General features: G+C 47.6%; 1 protein-coding gene across 4 annotated transcripts in view; it reads left to right on the forward strand.

The window, feature by feature from the left end:
* The first annotated feature begins 213 nt into the window (after nucleotides 1-213).
* Nucleotides 214-19,566, forward strand: part of SETBP1 (SET binding protein 1) — a 269,168-nt gene continuing 249,815 nt past the window's right edge. For 2 of the 4 annotated variants that reach the window (XM_085043351.1, XM_085043352.1), the window contains exons 1-2: nucleotides 1,381-2,450; nucleotides 18,566-19,225. In XM_085043351.1, coding sequence (XP_084899477.1) covers nucleotides 18,734-19,225 — 492 coding nt within the window. In that variant the 5' untranslated portion in view covers nucleotides 1,381-2,450; nucleotides 18,566-18,733. Of the gene's footprint in view, nucleotides 346-1,380; nucleotides 2,451-18,565; nucleotides 19,226-19,566 lie in introns of those variants that run through there. The other 2 variants (XM_085043350.1, XM_085043349.1) reach the window with 2 other exon arrangements.

Below are 19,566 nucleotides of genomic sequence, written 5' to 3' on the forward strand. Positions count from 1 at the left end.
CTGCCCATGACAGGGATAGAAAAAGATCTTCAGGTCCCTCCCAAACCACATAATTGTATGATTCTATGACAAAAGGGATAATGGCACATGAATAAGCTTCCATGACAGGTGAGGGTCAGCCCTTGCATCAGCTGCACGCTGAATTCAGGTCACTCGGGATGATGGCCTGAATCCACCATCTGTCCCAGAGCCAAGGGGTGAGACTTGGTGTATTTTGAGGATCCTGCAGTACTCTGGGACACAGAAGCCTGTGGCACCATCTTTGCAAGGGATCAAACATGCAGAGGAACACAGTGGGGTACTCCCTACATTCCCCCTCCCAACCCTGGAACATTCTCTTCCTCTGTAAGTACAATTCCACAGCTCCATTCCACAAGACTTCCCTCCTCTGGGGGTTCCTCCTCATCATTTCTGTGATTACTCAGGCAAGCCAACAATTTACTCCTGTGAGTAAAGGTTTGCCTAGCTGGCAGCCCAAAAGGCTGCATCATCCAGACTTCTGGCAGAGCACAGGTGGGAAAGGAAAAGCCCTACAGCTCGGATTTGGTACAGCTCCACAGGGCTGCAGCTGAGTTTATGTTGTATTTTGTGCAGTTACCAGTCCATTTTGCAAGGTGTGTGTGGGAGGGTGGATTTAGTCCTTAAGTTAGGGGCTGAGAGCCCTTGCTGATCTCCCCCAGCCCTGGAAAAGGAATTCCTAATGTGGTCTGAACAGCAGTCACTGTACCCCAAAAATCTCTCGCACGGGTCATGAGCTCGCAGTGGAAAGCACATGGGGGGCTGCCGGGTGGGGGGGACAGGGGGCGCGGAGGGGAGGGCGTGGGAGAGATTGAGCTTGGAGTGGGATAAATGGGATAAATAGCCCTGCCCTGAATCTCACCTCTTCTGCCTTTTCTCCCCTGCCCCCATCAGTGCTGCAGTTGTGTCAGGTAGTGGCACTGTTGAGTACATTAACCCAGAGCTGAGCATTGCAGCCACACCGAGTGCGTGTGTGAGTGTGTGTGAGTGTGTATGTGTGCCTGATCATTACCATTTATTCCCCACACTTCGCCCCCTCCCCCGCCCCCGGTGCTGCGGGACTCCGATAGAAACAGAGGGAAGAGAGAGACATCAGCCCCCCAGATCTGCTTAACCAAATCACCGCCCCTCGCAGGGAGGGAGAGAGGGGGGAACCAGACCAAAAAGACAAAATAAAAGACAGAGAAAGGAAAAATCCAGCGGGGGAGCAAAAAGCCGCCCCCAGGCGCACCCTTTCTCAGCGGGGAAGGGGATGCGGGTGTGTGTGTGTGTCGTGTGAGTGTGCGAGCACCGACTCCGGCCCCATCAGGAGAAGGGGGTGTTTTCCCTCCGCCTTCCCTTCGCCCTCCCCCGGCCCGGCGCGGGGCGGCGCGGGGGGAGCGGAGCGGAGCGGAGCGGGGCGGGCGGCCGCAGCCCCGCAGCCCGCCGGAGCTCCGGCACCCGCTCCGGAGCCCAGGGAGAGCAGGGATAAAGGGAAGCTTCCTCGCCGCCGCCAAGCAGCCCTTTTCTCCTGGCGGGGCTTTGCTTTTTTTTCTTTCTTTTTCTTTCTTTTTTTTTTTTCCCTCTTCTTTTTTTCTTTCTCTTCCTTTTTTTTTTTTTTTTAATATTTTTGAAACTCCTCACCGGGAAAAGCAAAACCGAAAACGCTTCCCCGCAACCTCGCCCCCCTGCAAAAGGCTCGCAACCAACCAACAACAACAAGCAGAAAGCAAAAGAGCCCCCCCTCCAAAAAAAATTTTAAAAGAAGGAAAAGAAAAGAAAAAGCGAGAGAGCTGGAGACCAGCTCCATCGATTTCAAATCCAGGATTTTATCCAGTGCATTGAGGGGCTTTTTTTTTTTTCGGTCTCCCGGTTTTTTTTCCCCCCTTCTTACCCCCTCCTCCTTTCTTTCACCCCCCGCCCCCCTATCCCCCCCTTCTCCTCCTACCCACTCCCCTTTTTCCTTTTCATTTTATTTTGGATCCTGCTAAAATTAGCCGGGACTGCTCTGGGTGTTGCGTGTTAATTTGATTTACTCCGGGATTCCGGCTTTCCAAGACGCCATTTTCCCCCCTTTCTCGCTCTATCTCGTTCTATTTATCTCTCTCTATCTATCATTTATCTCCCGAGCTATCTCTCCGTCTGTCTGTCCGTCCATCTCCCTCTCCCCGGTGCCTTCCTCCTCCCCCCGCCCTCCTCCCTCTGCGCTCTGCGTGCGCTGCGCGGCCGGGCGCTCCCCTCATCCCCATCTGACAGATGAACACCGCCATGGGTTTGCCGCAACACAAGCAAAAGCACCTTTGGGGGCTGTGGCGAGGGATTGAAACCGGGATCTAAAAGAGAAGAGACAAGAAGAGGGGAAATCCGAGGAGGAGGAGGAGGAGGAGGAGGAGGAAGAAAGAAGAAGAAGAGGAAGCTACTAAGAAGACCCCGCTGCCGTTTTGGGGATATGGGTTAGTAAATGAGGGGGGAAAAAAAAAGGGCAACAAAAATTCGGAGGCATCGAGGAAAGGTCTGCCTTGATGATCGGAATTGCAGGAGGGTCGTACGCCTCTCTCCTTTTCCTTCCCCCCCCTTCTTTTTTTTATTTTTTCCCCCTTCTGCATGCAAAAGTTAATGTCGTCCCTTTTTTTTTTTTTTTTTTTTTTCTCTCTTCTCTCTCTTTTCCCCACTGTTGTGACTTTGCAATGGCGCGGAACGGGCTTTATTTATTTTTTGGGAGGTGGGGGGGAATATTTCTCCTTCTATGCATCGCATACGAATCCTCTTTCCCATCCCCTCCGACCCCTTCCCTCCCCATGCTTTGTGCCTGTTTAGGGGCATGTGTGTGTGCCTGTGTGTGGTTGTCGTGGGGTAGGGGGGTGCTGGTGGTGTGTGTAAGACCGCGCTACTGGGAAGCGGTTGGAATTTTTTTTAGGAGTTTGCATAATGCATTTATTTCCCCCCAACCACCACCACCCCCGCCTTGTACCCCCTTCTCCCGGCCCCCGCTTTGGTAGCCTATATGTGTTTATATGTGTAGGTGGCAGCTATGTGTGTGCCTGTGGAAATCGGGGGGGACACGACCCCCCCCGCTTCGTAAATTGCAGGTTAAGTGGAGCTAGAGAGCAGCACTGTAACCTTATGGGGATTTGTGTGTGTGTGAGTGTGAGCGAGTGTGAGCGTGTGTGTGCGCGGGGCTCCGCGGGTGAACCGGGGGGCGCAGCTGCCCCGGCGTGGCCCCGGCGTGTTTTGACATTGAAAAGGACACTCAGCCCCGAAAAGAGGCGATTTGGGGGAACAACGGAGCGGGGGGACGGGGGGGTAGTAATTAGCAAAGCGGTACACCCCCCGCCACCACCCCCTCCCCGCTCGGTGGCTGGATAATGGTTCTTAATGAGCCGGTGATTGCCGCCCCCGGGACCCTGGTGGTCCCTTTTGCCCACACCGCGGGTGGAAGTGGAGTTCAGCGATGGACAGGCTGGAGACCGCCGAGATTATGGGGCTGGGGGGTGGTTTGGGGGACAGGGGGTAACACGCAGCCCGCAGCCGCGGGCGGCTATTGTCAACCCCAGCCCTGGCGCAAGGCTCCTGCCCAGCGCAGGGCACTCACACTCACACTCACACTCGCACTCAAACTCGCACTCACACCCCTTCCTCGCCGCGTTTCCCCGGCGGGCACCGGGAAATCGGGTCCCCCCAAGCCTTGTTCCCCCGGGTGTGAGCGTGAGTCACCGTGAGGCAGTGTGTGTGTCGCCGTGAGCGTGTCCGTGCGCTCGCATCCCAACATCCCACCGCCCCACCGGCCGCAGCGGTCCCCGCGCTGCCCCTGCCTGCTGTATTTATGTCTCCAAAAGGCAGTTGAGAGAAGGATTTCCGATTCGTTTCCGCTTCAAATAAACGGCCCCGATAATCCCGGGCCTGACGCCTGATGCTCAAAGGGCACTTGGCCGCCGGGAGTCCAGCCCGGGGAGGCGGGGGGGACACAGGGCACACCCGGCTCGGACACCCGCGGTGGGCAGGTCCTCCTGTCCTCGGGAGGGGTGATGCGAGGGGCTTCGTGCGTGGGGAATGCGCACGGGGGATGCATGGGGAGATGCGAGGGGAGTATCCACCCACTCCGGTACCGTGGGGTGGCGGTGTCCCCGCGGCTGCCGTGAGCCGGGCTAACCCAGCCGGGCTCTGGGAGGAGTAGGAGGATGGAGGGAGGAGGGTAGGGGAGCCTGGCAGGCTGTTCCCCCGGTAGACAGAGGTGTTTCATTAGCCACCGGCCCGCGGTGGCCCTGCTCTGGCCAGGGGGGTCCCGCCGGGTGTCCTCTCTCTGTCTGTCACACGGCAAAGGACGCGTGGGGAGAGGAGAGCACAGAACCGGCCAGTGCTCTGCTGTCAGGGAGAGCATCTGAGCCTCCTGGTATCGATGGAATTGTTTCAGGAGGAAAGGCTTGCTGGCAAATCCAGTCCTGTGTGGAATATTATGGGCCCAAATGGGAACAATTACTGGTTTGAAAGCCCCTGCATGCCGGACTAAGTTGGTGCAGGCTACAGAAATGGTCTAATCAGGTGTCTAGTGACAGGCAGTGACAGCATGAACCTGAGGAAACAAGTGAACCCTTTATTGCAGATAGCAAAAAATACTCCTATCAGGGGTTCATAGAATCACAGAATGTTTTGGTTGGAAGAGATGTTAAAGCTCATCTCATTCCAATCCCGTTTTCCCTCAAGGCAGGGACACCTTCTCCTAGACCAGGTTGATCCAAGCCCCATCCAGCCTGGCCTTGAGCACTGCCAGGGATTGGACATGTTCATGGGAAAATGTGCAAGTGTCTGTTTCATGCACAGCTTTCTGCACTTCCTTGGCCTTTGGTGAGATTATGCCTCTCATCAGAAGCTACTTCCACTCAAAGGAGAAACTTTTTTCATCTCCGTTTGTTTTTTAGCTGAAAGGAGAAAAAAAAACCCTCCACACAATGGAATTGTACTTTAATCTGTGCTCTTAGCTCAGAAGGGTTATGTAAAAATAGGGGGGAAAAAAGTAAAAACACTCAGTGAATGGAGACTTCTCTTCCATCTCTTATTGGCTTCAACTTTTTTTTTTTTTTTTAACTTCTCAGACTCAAAGTTTTAATTGAAACCAGAAGTCTATTGAGAAGTAACTGAGCCAAGAAAACCTCTGTTTTCTCTGCAACTAGGGATGGGAAATAAATAATTTTTAGCTGATGTTATTTCAAGTAGTTTGAGCTTTTTGATTCCTGCCAAAAAGCCCAGCATAGATTATTAACACATTATCATTTTAGGAGGACGCACTTTTTGAAATGCTGTAAAATGGTGTGTTAGGTTTGTGCAGAGCCATAAACTATGCTGGTTGTTGGCAAACAAAAGAAACAGTGGCCATGATTTATTATTAATAATGATCATAACTGAGCTATTTAGCTCAATTTGATATATACTGGTTTCTCTGCTGAGGTTGCTCTGTATTTTTTTCAGTAATGTACTTTGATAAAGTTGGGAACTGTTCTTGTTTAACAACTGCTATTGCCTTGTGCTTAATTAACTCAAGGAACTAAATGCCTGGAAAGGTCCAGCCATAATTTCTTGGCTTCAGATGCTGCTTAGTCTTCCCTTCTGCTCTTTTTTGACCCATCCTTTGAGCTCCTTTTCCCCACCACACACACCTCTTAGGTGCAAGTGCCAATTTACCAACAGGACTCTTTGTTTTCCATTACCAGATTTGCCTAATCCCAGTTTCAGTGACTTTTTTTCCCCTCTCAGTAGGGCTCAATTGCTCACACATAATCTTTCCCTTCTGTTTTCTTTCCCCTTTGGACAACACCCTCCAGGACTGAAAAACTCTTGCCTTGTGCCCTGAGACTTGCAATTACACAGCAATTTTGACTCTTGACCCAACTAGTAGCAAGAAAGGCTATTGTCTAATGAACCACGTAAAAACAGTTCTGGGATCCAACAGATTGCTGTGATGGAAATGAAAGCTGTCCCAGTGAACTGATGACTGATTTCTTTAACCATATGCCTAGGCGGTTTTCCTTGCTCCCTATTAACTACCCATCTCTGGAGTATCTGTGATCTGTGGGTCTGCGGTGATGTTGAAAGGCAAAATTAATAACTGCCAAAATGTGTTCCCTGAAGCATGGAGGGACAGATTTTAAGCCATGTTCAGAGCATGCAGCACCATTTTCACCTACCATAGCATGTAGGCATGCAGGTTTTAGATTGCCAAGTGCTGAGACAAGAGCAGCAAATCTGTGGGTAAAAATTGTAGCATCATAGAGGGATTTGTGTTGGAAGGGACCTTAAACATGATCCCATCCCACCCCCTGCCATGGGCAGGGACACCTTCCACTATCCCAGGGTGATCCAAGTTCTGCCCAGCCTGGAACTCCCCCAGGGATGGAGCAGCCACAGCTTCTCTGAGCAACCTGAGCCAGGGCCTCACCACCCTCACAGGGAGGAATATTTTCCTAATATAGGTGACCTATAAAACAACAAGTGGTCAGAGGAAATCCATGGTAAGATCTAGCCCCATTGCTGGGAAGTCTAGGCAATCTTGGGGCAGCATCAATCCAAAGTTTAGAGCTAGTCCAAAGCGAGAAAGGTGAGATTCTGTGGGAGAACCTTAGTGGAGAAGGTTCCCAGTGTTTTGCTGCAGGGCTTGTGGTTTCTACAGGGACAGGTTTTGCTGCTGTTGTAGGTTCTGCTCTCATTACTTTCTCTCTTTCCAGCTTGATAAAAAAGAGTTTCCTTTCCCGCTATTCTTGTTGAGGAAATAAAATGACTTACGCTTTTAGGAAATTGTCACCTTGATTAAAGATGGACTTTAAAATCCCTCAATTCCATGTTTTAGCCTGGGGGAACTGTCAGATCTGAAAGTGATTTCCAAACTTTCGATATTGGGACTACTTTTTCCTTCTGATAGAGACACAAAATCAGTTTTCAAGTGTGTGTGATTAGCAACACTTGGAGACTGTTTCTCCTCCCGGTGAGAAGGCTTCACCTTGATGTGCTTTCAAAACTTCATTGCATTTTTGGACCTGCTTTGAGGTCTGCTGGATGCTTGGGACCAAGCACAGCTCTGCAACAGACACCTGGATTCTGAGTTCACGTTTGACTGATCGTAGAGAGTACAAAGTGAGGGGAATAAACAGCTGGGGGAATAAAAGAAGACAAAATAATTTCTTAAATTGAATAAAAGCAGCCAGAGAATAATACTGCTTATCTTTCAGAGCTGAGGAAATGAGTGAAGGAAGTAGCTAATTTCTATTTATCAGCTCTTGAGAGAAGGCAGAGTTAAGAGCTATTTTGCCATTTTGGAGTTGGATTTACTTTGAAGGACAGATTGTCCAAATGCAAAGATGAGCTTTTAAGTAAGACTTGGGATGACTGGGTATGAAAAGAAATCTTCTGACATTATTTCATTTAGGCTTTTGTTGTCTTTTATGTCTCTCCAAAAGACCAAGTGAAAACTTGGAAGAAGAACAGGTGACCAATGAGGAAAGTGGCCAGAGAAGTCCTCTGGGAATATGGACACTGGCACTGCTCACAGTTCCCCCTGTCAAGTTTACTTTTGCTTATGTAGCCACAGCAGTGGGGCTCTTGTCCATCCAGCACAGGGCATTTCCATGGAGTTTTGCAGGTGGTGAGGATGAGCTTGAGTTATCTTTCCTGTATAGGTCTGTTGACTCTGGTGCACCCTTTTGAAAGAGAGCACAATGTGTGGAAAAGCCACCCAAGAGGAGATGGACTTCCCTGCAAATGTGAGGTCAGAAGGTGGTGGCAAGGCTCTGACTGCCCTGGTGAGCACCAAAGCATGATGTGGCCCAGGGCTTGGCTCCACAATGTATTGGGAGGAGCTGGGATTGTGGCTAAATACTGTTGTGGGGTGACTTATTTAGCTCCTCAGTGCCTCTGAAGGAGTGAATTCCTGTTTCTGTAAGTGTTGCTGGGCAGTCCTGGGCAGATAAGGGCTCTGTGAGAATGGCAGCAAGGAGAGCAAAGTTTCCTCTAGTGTACTGTGGCGTAACTTGTAACAGTGCTTGGGAAAGCTTTTCAGAAGAATGTGTGGTAGGCAAGCATGGGATAACCCAGGACTCACTCAAATACCTCAAAATTAGAGATGGGTTAAAGATCGGAAGCCTGAGGTTTTAAGTTACTTTGAAATTTTTGTCAGCCTTAACCTTTAAAAATGAGATATATATGTATACAATGAATCACTCTCTCTCTCTTCTGGCATTTTAGCAGATGCAGAAGTCAGTTTTAAGATGGAAGGGAGAAAATGATGACACTCAAACCAGAGGTCAAGCTGCAAGGTGTTAGAGTCACGTCTTCCCTCCATATGAATCCACATATCCTGAATGTCCTACTGATGTGATTTCTAAGATTTGGACACTGGCCTAACTTCTCCCTGTGTTTCCAGACCCAGCATATTCTGCAGTGATGCTGTGATCTATGCCTGCCTCTCCTCAAGGCTTGCTAAATACTTGGCTTTGGAGAATGCAGTGGGGTTTCCACTGAAACTCCTCTGAAATCTTGTTAGTTTGCTTGACAAGGAAATCCTTCCTGTAGGTTTTTTTATTTGTTTGTTTGTTTTGGGGTTTTTTTTTGGAGGTTTTTTTTTGTTTCTTTGGTTTTTTTCCCTCTCTCAAACCTTCCTATGGAGCTCTATAGTGGGGATTCAATAGAATTCTGTAAAGGCAATAATTCTCTGCTGAGTTACTCAGTCATTTTTCAGAAGGGATCAGAGACACAAAAAAGCTTAACTGGGGGAGTTCAGTAAGTGTTCAAACAGGATTGTACACACGTAAAGTGCTGTAGCAGGCATCTGGGCAAAGTCTTACTATACATGTCCATTGCTCCTCAGGTTGCAAATCAGTCTAAAATATTAACCCATACATTCACATCCTTGGGATTTCCATAAGTCTTTACCTAAAGGGCTGAAAAAGGTCATGCTTTCTCTCTGCTTTATGACAGTTTTCTTCCTAAAAAGTTAATAAGTCTCTCCAGCTATCAGTTGTTCCCTTTTGTTTTCAATCTATTCAGAAAAACTGAGAGTGGAAACATTTTCCCATTTTAAATTATTCCAACCACATGCTTTTAAAGAGGACAGCAATCTACATCTTATGGATATAGAGCTTCTTGATGGCCTCTGCCATCTTTTTGTGTTTCAGTGAGACAAAAATTGGAGGCCATGGTTTCTGATACCATGACAGGTTAAGCGTCATTGTAGACATCCTGAAGTCAGTGGTATACTTGTAGTCTTTTTTATTAAAGTGAAGGGCACTGTCCTAACAAATCCTATTGGATTGAAGTCATAAATGGCATTTGTTACAGGTTTTGGTCACATTAGATGAGAGTTCTGTGCCATAGGAGGTACTCACAGGAGCATGAGTCCTGCTTCTCCACATCTATCAGCAGCATTGAAGAGACATCTGCTCTTAAAACATGCTGTCTTTTAGGTGTGACTTTCAGGACAGAACATTTTCTTTACCCTTAGCTCAGCAAACAGACCTCCCGAGGCTCTGAGGGAAAATCTTTAAAAAAAAAAAGTAGTGTGAGCAACAATTAAAGTAGCAATAAGCTGCAGCATGGTCCTATATAGGAACTGAGGACCTATTCAAACCCACACCCATCTCCACTTGGGGAGCAGCAGTACAGACACCTCAGCTCAGGGTTCTCTTGACCCATCAGAGCCTACAGACCAAACTTTGCTTGGCTGGGATCTAAGTGAAGGATTCAGGTTAAGGGACAGAGATCCATAGGTCACCAAAGAAGAGAGGTGGCACCCATGACACACCTGACCTTGGATTCCCCCCAGATGTTGATCCCATATCAACCTCTAGCATCCTCACAGAGTCAGTGGTGTTATAAGTATTACAAGTGACAGAATGAGAGGAAATGGCCTCAAGTTTCTCCAGGGGAGCTTTATATTAGATAACAAGAATAAATTGTTTCCTGGAGGGTTGGTCAGGCATTGGAAAATGCTGCCCAGGGAAGTTTTAGAATCACTGAGCTTAAAAGTATTCCAAAAATGTGTGGATGTGGCACTTGGGGTCATGGGGTGGCCTTGGTAGTGCTGGGGGAATGGTTGGAGCCCATGATTTTAGAGGGCTTTTCCAACATAATGAGTTTATGATTCTGAGGCAGTAATGTTCCAAAGTCCTGGTCTTCCTGCAACAGGGATTTGAGTGGTGAATTTGGGGCTCCCGACCCTCTCTGCAGCCTTGGAGGGAGCCTGATGTGCACACAGAGCACAGTGAAGTAATTGAGCTGGAGAGACCTTTCAGGCATGCAGATACTCAGCAGGCTTTTATCTCCTTCTGACTCAGCTTCACCCATCACTGCTGTAACCACTTCCTCTTCAGCCTCATTAGAGGCAAAGGTGCTCCTTCCCTTTGCCCACAGCAGTTGTCAGTTATCTTGCTTTTATTCCTGGCCTCAGGTCGTCCCAACAGCTTCCAACTAATGTTTTTGTGCCTCTTGGTATCACTGTCCCAGCACTGTGGGCTGCTCTTTGTCCCGTGTGCATCCAGCTGCATCCACTTGTGTCCTGTGCTGCTTTTGCCTCCTGGTTTTTCTTCTTCTATCTGTGAGGCTTTAAGGGAATTTCTTGCCTTGCTGGCCCAACACTCTTTCCCCAAAAAACTGACACACTCTGCAGGAGAAAGGAGCCCCAATGCCTTCTTCTAAATACCCCATACTTTTGCTGTTCTTCTCGCATGCCCTTTAGACACTCTGTTTTCATACAATGCCCACTTCATGCTGGGCATGCTTGGTGTATTATACAGCACCAAGCAAGACACCACTGCTTACTTAACATGGAAACACACAGTGAAGTCCTGGATGGACAAAATCCAACCTTTCTTACTCCCAGCATCAGCTGAAGCCTGCAGAATGGAATAACATGGGATGTGGTTTTTGTACAGACTCCAGACTGGGCATGGGATAGACCCTGGACTGAAGCCTTTTTGGTCCTCCTTGTGCCTTCACTTACATCTCTGAGGAATGGATTCTGAGCCAAGACATGGTGCATTCCCTATCAGATGTGCTGTTTGTTTTTATTTATTTCCTTGTTTTTCCTGAAGGAAGAGGAAGCTGGTCTATTTGGCACATGTGCGAGCAAAAATGAAATAATGGAGAAGGTTAAAAAAATAATAAAAGTGAAAGAAGGAGTCCCATGGCAGCAGCAGTAAATAAAAACAAAACTCTCATTAATGATTTATACAGAGAAATAATTTTCCACACATTTCATGGTGCAGAGGGAAATATTTGATCAGAGGGAGAAGAAGAGATTATTGCCCTGCCCGAACGGTGTTAGAAGGAGGCTACTGTGTATGATGGCAGCTCTCCAAGAGCAGAGTCAATCTAGGAAAGTTTGGTAACACAGATGATGGAATTGTACAGGCTTTTGCTTTCTGTGGCTGATCTCTGTGCCAATAACCTTTCCCTAAATAGCCATAAAACTTTCCATTTGTAGCCTGGAGTAGCTGCAGCTACCTCCAGGATGGTGTGCTTGGCAAGAGCTGGCTGGAATGGAGTAAGAATTTTAGTCCCCTTCTGTGCACACTGACACTTCTCCCCAGAGTTTTATGGTTGTTGTTAGTGGAACAAGTTTTATCCTTGCAGTGGCACACTCTGTGTCCAGCAGAGTGCTCAGGGTGGTCTCTTGGGTCATCCCAGGAGCCACCTCTGCTTTTACGTCATGCTGAGAGTGATGATGCTGGTCTGGAGCTCAGCAACCTGGCTGAGCTGACTTAGGCAAATCTGCTGGCTTGGCTTTTTGTGTTGTAATGAGCTGAGGCACAGTTGGCCTCTCTTTCTGCTTTCCAATGTCCTGGAGGCCTGGTCTTTACAAAGAAAATGGGCAAAAACAACATGCCAGCTCTTGATGTCATTAGTATCAAATGCTACACCTTTATTTCCTAGAGAAGCTGTGAATGCCTGGAAGTGTTCCAGGCTAGGTTGGAGGAGCTTGGAGCAACTTGGGATAATGGAAGGTGATCCTGTCCATGGCAGGGGGTTGGAACAAGATGGTTATTAAGGTCCCTTCCAATACGAACAAAATTCTTGTTCTCTGCCTCAAAGGGAACAAATGTGAGGAGTTTGGTCATTGTAGAGACCAGAAGCCTCTGTGAGGAGGTGTTCACAGATCTGATGACTGCACTCCCTTTCCCTACACTCAAATACAGCTCCAGGTTGTGAGTGAGTAGATTTACAAAACCTTGGTACAGTTCTCAGGCAGAAGCTCATAAATAAAATCCTTGGGCAACATGATGGGCACCTCTCCTCCTGCTGCAGATGGGTGCTTTGCTACTCTGGCAGTTGCCACAGCTGTACCTTGGGCAGTATTGCTTTTATTGTCTTTGTGATTTATGGCCATTTCAGTGGTTTAATCATTCAGTTGGCCCTCCTGCAAGCCCTGTATGATAGTTAGTTACTTACATAGAAAGGTGACTATCTGATCTAATTATAAAGTCTCAAACCTAATTATGGAGTCAGATATGATTCCATAATCTACTCTAAATGTGTCTGTGTTGGGAAGACAGATATGTGTGTGTGTGTGTAATGTGCACACTTACATGACTCTGTAATTACAGATATGCTTGGATTTTCATTTATTTCTGACTCTTTGTCTTGGGGAGGATGCTAGCAGCTTAACCTGGCTGTGACAGATATTTGGTTTACCACGTCTTTTTCCCTCCAGGGTGACTTTTCCTGACTCTCTTTGCCTGATTTGGACACACTGAGGCAGAGCCATCAGTCAGTGCTGCTCAGGAGGTTCAGAGGGATGGTAGCGCTTAGACTCAGCACAGTCTGATAGAAACAAGTGAAGATTATATTTCTGGCAACTGCCATTAACTCTTGCTCCCTATTTTCCTGTGGATTGCCCACATCTGGGATGGCTTGTATCCTGTCCCTTTGGAGAAAGTCCTCATATAATCCATGCAAAATCAGAGGCAGAGTTGGAAGGACTGGAACAAAACCAGAGTTGAAGGCAGAGGGACCATGCAAAGAGGAATCATATTTTTTTTTCTAATTCACCCTATTAATTAATTACATACTTTAGTTAGACAGACACAAGCCAGGTGACAGGAAGAGGGTGTTTCCTATGTCATCCATAATGTGGACAGAAAATAACTGCCACAGCCATTATTTGAGCTCCCTGCCAAAGCTGGGTTGCTCTTTCAGAGGATCATGGCCTCAGGAGCTACACGAGGCTGTGGTCCAAAGCTGCCATAAATCTAGCTCCAGGGCTCTGAGGAGAGGATTAAATACGCTATTGGTACATGATACTGATCCAGTAAAAATTTGTACTCCTGGTTAAAATTTGGTCCAAAAAAAAAAAAATTGCAGTGATGTAATTTTACCCTAGAAGATTTTGTATTGTATCATGTTATGTCACTTGTCTGCACCACGCTGGCTTTATGGCTTACAAGTTTTGCCCATGCTCTGGAACTGCTTTTAAGTCATCACGAACAAAATTTTAAGCCTCATGTTGTGTGCTTGCCCATTCCACAGAAGTGTGATCAGATGCCTGTTCCTGATCAGCATCAAAGACATGCTGCTGGCTATCTGGCAGTGCACGGGCAGAGACCACAACCAAGCATGAAATTCCAATTTGTCTTTTGCAAAACAATAATGAAGAAATAGGCTGGGGCATTTTTGTGCTCTAATGTGGGTTAACTGGGTTGAGTGCAGCTTGGCACAGGCTGGGTTTTTAAGACCTGTGGTGAATTCTAAAATTTCATATGTAGTGCTCATAAAAGCAGGTTTCTGACCAAAACTTGCCCTTGGCTGTAGCGTGGGTTGTCCATTGGCATCTCCTCCAGAGGCAGCTGCATTTCCACAGTGGCATATATGATCATGAAAGTAACCTGGGAGTCTTTGGAGTGAAAAGCATCTCATCATTAAATACCACTGTACAGTGTCCAGTCTTTTGTGGTGAATGGTTTTAGAAGGATGGAACGCAAAGAGGGTTCAAGGATTCCTGATATTTTGCAGCTATTAGGGATTTAATGTGATGTCCCATGGGAGAATGCAAGATCCAAAGACAACCTGAGAGACACAGAGTTTGAAAAGGTGTGACCTCCACTTTGCATTCCCTGTGAGCCTCAGACTCATGCCTTAATTTTCCCTTACCTGAGCCTGTTCAACAGACTTCTTTTCTTTTTCACCCATTCATTTTGGATTCTACAAATGAAATTAAAGCAGTCTCAGTAGTTACAGCAGTATTAGTGCAGAAGGAATTTGGGCAGCACCTCTTAATATTGCCCCCAGCTCCCTGCTGGTGCTCCTAGTGTTTGAGCAGTTCAGAGGAACAGCAGAAACTCTGGACAGCTGAACCTGCCTGCCTTGCAGGTGTCAAACCAGTGTTTGCTTGCTGCTAATGTGGTTGCTTCTCACACTTAGAATCATAGAATGACTAAGGTTGGGAAAAACCTCCAAGATCATCGAGTCCAAGGTTCAGGCAAAAGCCATGCCAAGTATTATGTCCAATTTCATTTCATGGAGAATCCCAGTCAGGTGGATTTCTCCTCCCTCCTATTGGCTCTCACCCCTGTTTTTGTCCTCGGATGATTTTCACTTTAATCACTTTATAGCCCTGGCATCTGAATACTTAGAAGCACCAGTTGCCTGAGGCAGAAGGGAGCATATTCAGAACCCTTAATAGGAGACATCCAGTATGACCCAAAGGGAGGTCTTGCACTTAAAGGCCTTTGCCTCCAGAAGAGCGTTTGAGGTGCCCAGGGGAGCTGATAAGAAAACGTGAGCACTGGTAACAAGGCTGAGCAAGCAGGTGTTTGATTATTTCTCAGTACTTATCAGAGGAAGCGTGAATCTCTCCCTAATTAAGAGCTAATGCCAACTTCTGTGAAATTTATTGTCATTCACCTGTGAATTATCCTCCTCAAATTTAACTTGACTGCAGGAAGCCTGCTAGCAGTAACACTTTCCTTCATGAGCTTAATTTGGATGGTAAAATGCCTCTGTAGCTGCTTATTGAACAGGACTTGATCCTAGTGAGCATCAGAGGCCTGGAAGGGCAGCTTGGGTCAGCATGTAGAAGTTTAGACAGATCCTATGTCTTGGGTATTTAAAACAGAAATAGAGCTCTTCCAGCAACAGGACAAGGAGGAATGGCTTTAAACAAACAGAGAGCCAGTTTAAGTCGGATATTGGGAAGAAATTCCTGGCTGTGAGGGTGGTGAGGCCCTGGCACAGGTTGTCCAGAGCACCTGTGTCTGCCCCTGGATCCCTGAAAGTGTCCAAGGCCAGGCTGGACAGGGCTTGGAGCAACCTGGGACAGTGGAAGGTGATCTTGCCCATGGCAAAGGGGTAGAACTGGATGAGCTTTAGCATCCCTTCCAGCACAAACCATTCCACAGTTCTGTGATTCTGCTTGCAGGCACCCTGGAGAGGGGAGGTTTCCAGGAGAGGTTACACGTTCAGAGGCCTGGAGTGAGGTTTCTAATTAGTCAAAGCACAGGTAGCCTGCCCAAACTAGAAAGACGAGTATGATGTCCCTGCACCCAAGTCATTTAACTATTAACCCTGAAGGAGAGTAAGGAGATATCTAAAACAATGACCCAGTTAATTCTGGGTGCAGCATTTGAGTGCAGGGTTATTTGTTGCTACCTGTGGGTCTGGTGATATCATCTGCAGACTCTTGGCAGAGCAGGAGGCCAATATTTTAAAGTTGATTTTAAGGTGGATTTGGCATGAATTCATGCAACATGGGTGTAATGCAATGACTTTTTTTTATCTGTTGCTTGTTTTTGCTGACCTGGAGGCCAAGCAGGGATGAGTGCTTGGACATTACAACCCAGAGTTTGGGTCCAAGACCCACAACCAGACTTTGTAAGCAGAAACCTGGCTTTTTATTCACCGTCCACAAAACATTACCCAACGGCTCAAAACCTGAACGACTCTTCCTGTCCTGGAACCACGAGCTGCACTTAATCTCCCATTCAACTGAGGGTCCCAAGTGGACTGGCTCCTCATGGCAGTGGCAGTGGCCCTTCCTTGCACCCTTGGTGGCTGCGGGCTCATCCTGCTGAGCTGCTCCAGAGGCTGCACTTGGCAGAGAGAGGTTAAAAGCCTGTGGGCGGAGGCCAGCACAGAGTGCCCATTGTACATGCGTGCATACCAGAGCGGTAACTCCCTGGAATGCTGCACCGCCGAGCTTTTACCACCTTGTGTTTGTGTTGCAGCCCAGCAGAGTGTGTACATTGTGTCCCTCTCCGCGGAGATTAACAACGCAAAATGGCAGATAAATAAGAGGGCTCTTTTGGTGTTTTTTTTTTATTTTTCTTGATTGGGCCAGTTGGGAGACGAAGGTGGCTCTGGCTGCCATGAGCTCCACAGGCACAAGGAGAGGAAAGGTGCAAAGGCAGTCAATTAGGTGGAGCAGCTCCTTGCAACTGGGTGGCTTTCATCTACTAATTGTGTTAGTAATTAGCAACTACCGCATGGTTTGGGTTCGAAACTGTGTAAGGGTATTAACTAACCCATCCTACAATGGGTTTGAAGGATGTAAGTGTGATCCTTGCTCCCCAGGAGTGAAATAGAGAGACCTGCTGACCACAGGGGGAGTCAGGGCAGGCAGTCTGGACACCTTGGGTCTCCTCGAGATCATCTCAAACAAGCCCAGTGGCACCAGCTCTGGAAATGAGTCTCTCCACTATTGCCAGGAGATGTGCAATTTAAGTATAACTGTTTTTATGGTGTATTTCTATCTCTTGTGAGCTACAGAAGCCATCCCTGAGGCCAGATGGCAATTCAAAGTTCTCCCTTTTTCTTTTTTTTTTCCTTCTTATTTTTTCTTTCTTTTCCTTTCTTTCTGCTTGGGTTGTCAGCTTTTGCTATTTATGGGAACTTTATTTGAATCTGTGTCTGCTGGGACCAGGGTGGGGATCCCCTAGTGATTTCATGGAGCTCTAGGATGCTTAGGACTTTCCACCAGTAGCCATATGTGCCCAGGTGACAGGTGGCCACACCACAGTGCAAATGTGGATCTATAACTAATAAAAGGGGCTTGCTATTACTTCTTGTTGAATTTCAAGCTCCTGCAAGGTACCTTTAAACAGCAGAAAGACGCCAGGTAGGAGGACATGTGTTTCTTCTAGTGAGCTGTGCTTTGGAGTAGTGTTATACTGGCACTGCTGTTCTGATTTGGTGGTAGGTAGCAATGTCATTTTTGTTTTATTCTTTACGGTATTTCTCTGCCAAGAATGACCTGGGAAATCCCTGGCTGTGCTCAGATCTTGATGGCAGTTGGTCAAGTGTGGCTGAGCTAATCTAGCATGGAGCTACTCCTGAAAGAGCCAGTCTGCACCCCTAGCACCTATTCCTGGCAATGCCTTCCTGTTTCCTTCTCCATTTGCCAGAAGTGTTACTCCTTTGATCCACTGGGGAGTTGTTTCTCCTCAGGTAGCAGAAAATATATTTATTTCCCTCTGCTAATTTTGTAGACTACACTTTTGTGGATTCTTCTGCTAATTTTGTAACCTAAATTGACTTACCATGATGGAGATATGTGTGGGGTGGCAATAGGGAGACACCTTTAGGGAGGGTGCATGAAAGCATCTCAATGCCTTTTAAAACAGCCTACAAGTATTAATTTTAACAAGATTTCTTTGGGTGATACAACTTTTGCCCCAACTGAACATTCACAGCTTCTTCTCCCTTCAACTTTGGCTGAGCCTTTGTAAGGTACCAAGTACAAGTGCTTCCATTTCAAAGGGTTCCATCTCCAACACTCTAAAGAAATGTAAAATTTGCAAGTTTGAGAGCACAAGTCTGTGCATCACCCAGCCCAAGGCTTTACCACGGAGCAGTGGTACCCAAGGGCATGACAGACTCTGGAAAGCCTTGATTGTAGCTTTCCTCCATAACCCTCAGTCCACAGGACACTGACATGCCCTGCAAGGAGCCCAGGTGGATCCTCCTGCAATTCCAGCATCCCAGGGAGCCTCTTGGGCTGCCGTCAGTCTGTAATGAATTATTAATCCAAAGCAGGATTCCCCTCAGAAGAGCTGGCAGCCAAGGGAATGTCTCTCATACCTGGGAAGTGAGGAAATAGAGAGTTTGAAACTCTGCTGCTGATTCGGAGGGCAGCACTGTGTTTTCTGTGCTCTGATCACTGGGTTATTGTTTAACCCAAGGCAAGTGTCTGCCTCTGTGTTTTTCTTCCCCTCTGGAAACCCTGGGACAGAGAGCACATCGAGGTAACAAGGAGGTTTATGGGTGTGGAGAGGTGGCTATCCCCTCACTCATTGCACAAGTTGAGCTGATGACATTTGCATTTTGACAACATTTTGGGTGTTGGGTTTTTTTAATATATATTCATTGCCATCAATTTAACAATACACATACCTATTGCTCCTTGTTTTGTGGCACCAGATCCAGCCCTCAGTAATGCTGGTGAGCCTTGGTTCTCATTTTGCTTCAAGGGAAGCCCTTCAGATGCTCCAGGGAAAGCCTGAGCGTGCCCCACACCCTGTTTCAGTCATCTCCACACTCCTTTGATATGTGCATACGTGTACTAACTTCCCCTTCTTCTTCTCCTTTCTTTTGGCAGTGGCATATTTGGTCTCTTCTGAGCATCTTGCAGCCTCTGGGTGACCGGGACACTGAGTTTGGTGGACATTGCCATTCGCTCCCTGGGATCACATCCGCCCTTGCTCCCCTCATCCCCTCCCGTACTCCCCTTCCCTCCGACCTAACTCCAGGGCGTTGTGGTATTGCTATGGAGCCCAGAGAGACTTTGAGCAGCTCCCGGCAAAGGGGGGGCGAGGCAGACTTTCTGCCAGCTGCTGTCACCTCCGCCAAGCCTTCGCCTGTCCCGGGCTGCACAGGGGAGACGATGCTGCCAGCGTCGGGAGCGGGGAAAGGGATCCCGGTGAGCAGCGAGAGGCTGGAGCCTGAGGAAGAGGATGAGCTGGGTTCTGGAAGAGACGTGGATTCCACTTCCAACGCGGACAGCGAGAAGTGGGTGGCGGGAGATGGCCTGGAGGAGCAGGAGTTTTCCATCAAGGAAGCTAACTTCACGGAGGGGAGTTTAAAACTAAAGATCCAGACCACCAAGAGAGCGAAGAAGCCCCCAAAGAACTTGGAGAACTATATTTGCCCTCCCGAGATCAAAATCACCATCAAGCAGTCTGGGGAGCAGAAGCTTTCCAGAACGGGGAAAAATAGCAAAACAGCTAAAGAGGAGGACAGATCACACTCCAAAAAGAAGGTAGGTCCTATTCTTTCACATATATCCAGTTTCTCTTGGAAGCAGAGGGCGAGGGGAGGAACAAATTTTCTCAGACAATTTGTGTCCAAGGCATAGCTTTTGCAAGATTTGGCCTTGGAGGAGCACAGGGCAGGTATCACCCTGCAGTGCAATATATGCATGGGGAATGATCTTGAACTATCCTTCAGATGAACCAATTCAGAAGAGATCAAAAGTTCAAACAGGCCTCTTCTATTTTTGTATGTAATTGAGTTTTGAGATTAATGATTACACGAGTGAGAAATGAAGGAGCCCACTTCTAAACTGCTTTGTGCCTGAGCACTAATGCTCAAGCCTTTTGG

Source organism: Lichenostomus cassidix, chromosome Z (genome assembly GCF_008360975.1).
Source record: "Lichenostomus cassidix isolate B80296 chromosome Z, HeHo_3.0, whole genome shotgun sequence".
Classification (NCBI taxonomy): domain Eukaryota; kingdom Metazoa; phylum Chordata; class Aves; order Passeriformes; family Meliphagidae; genus Lichenostomus; species Lichenostomus cassidix.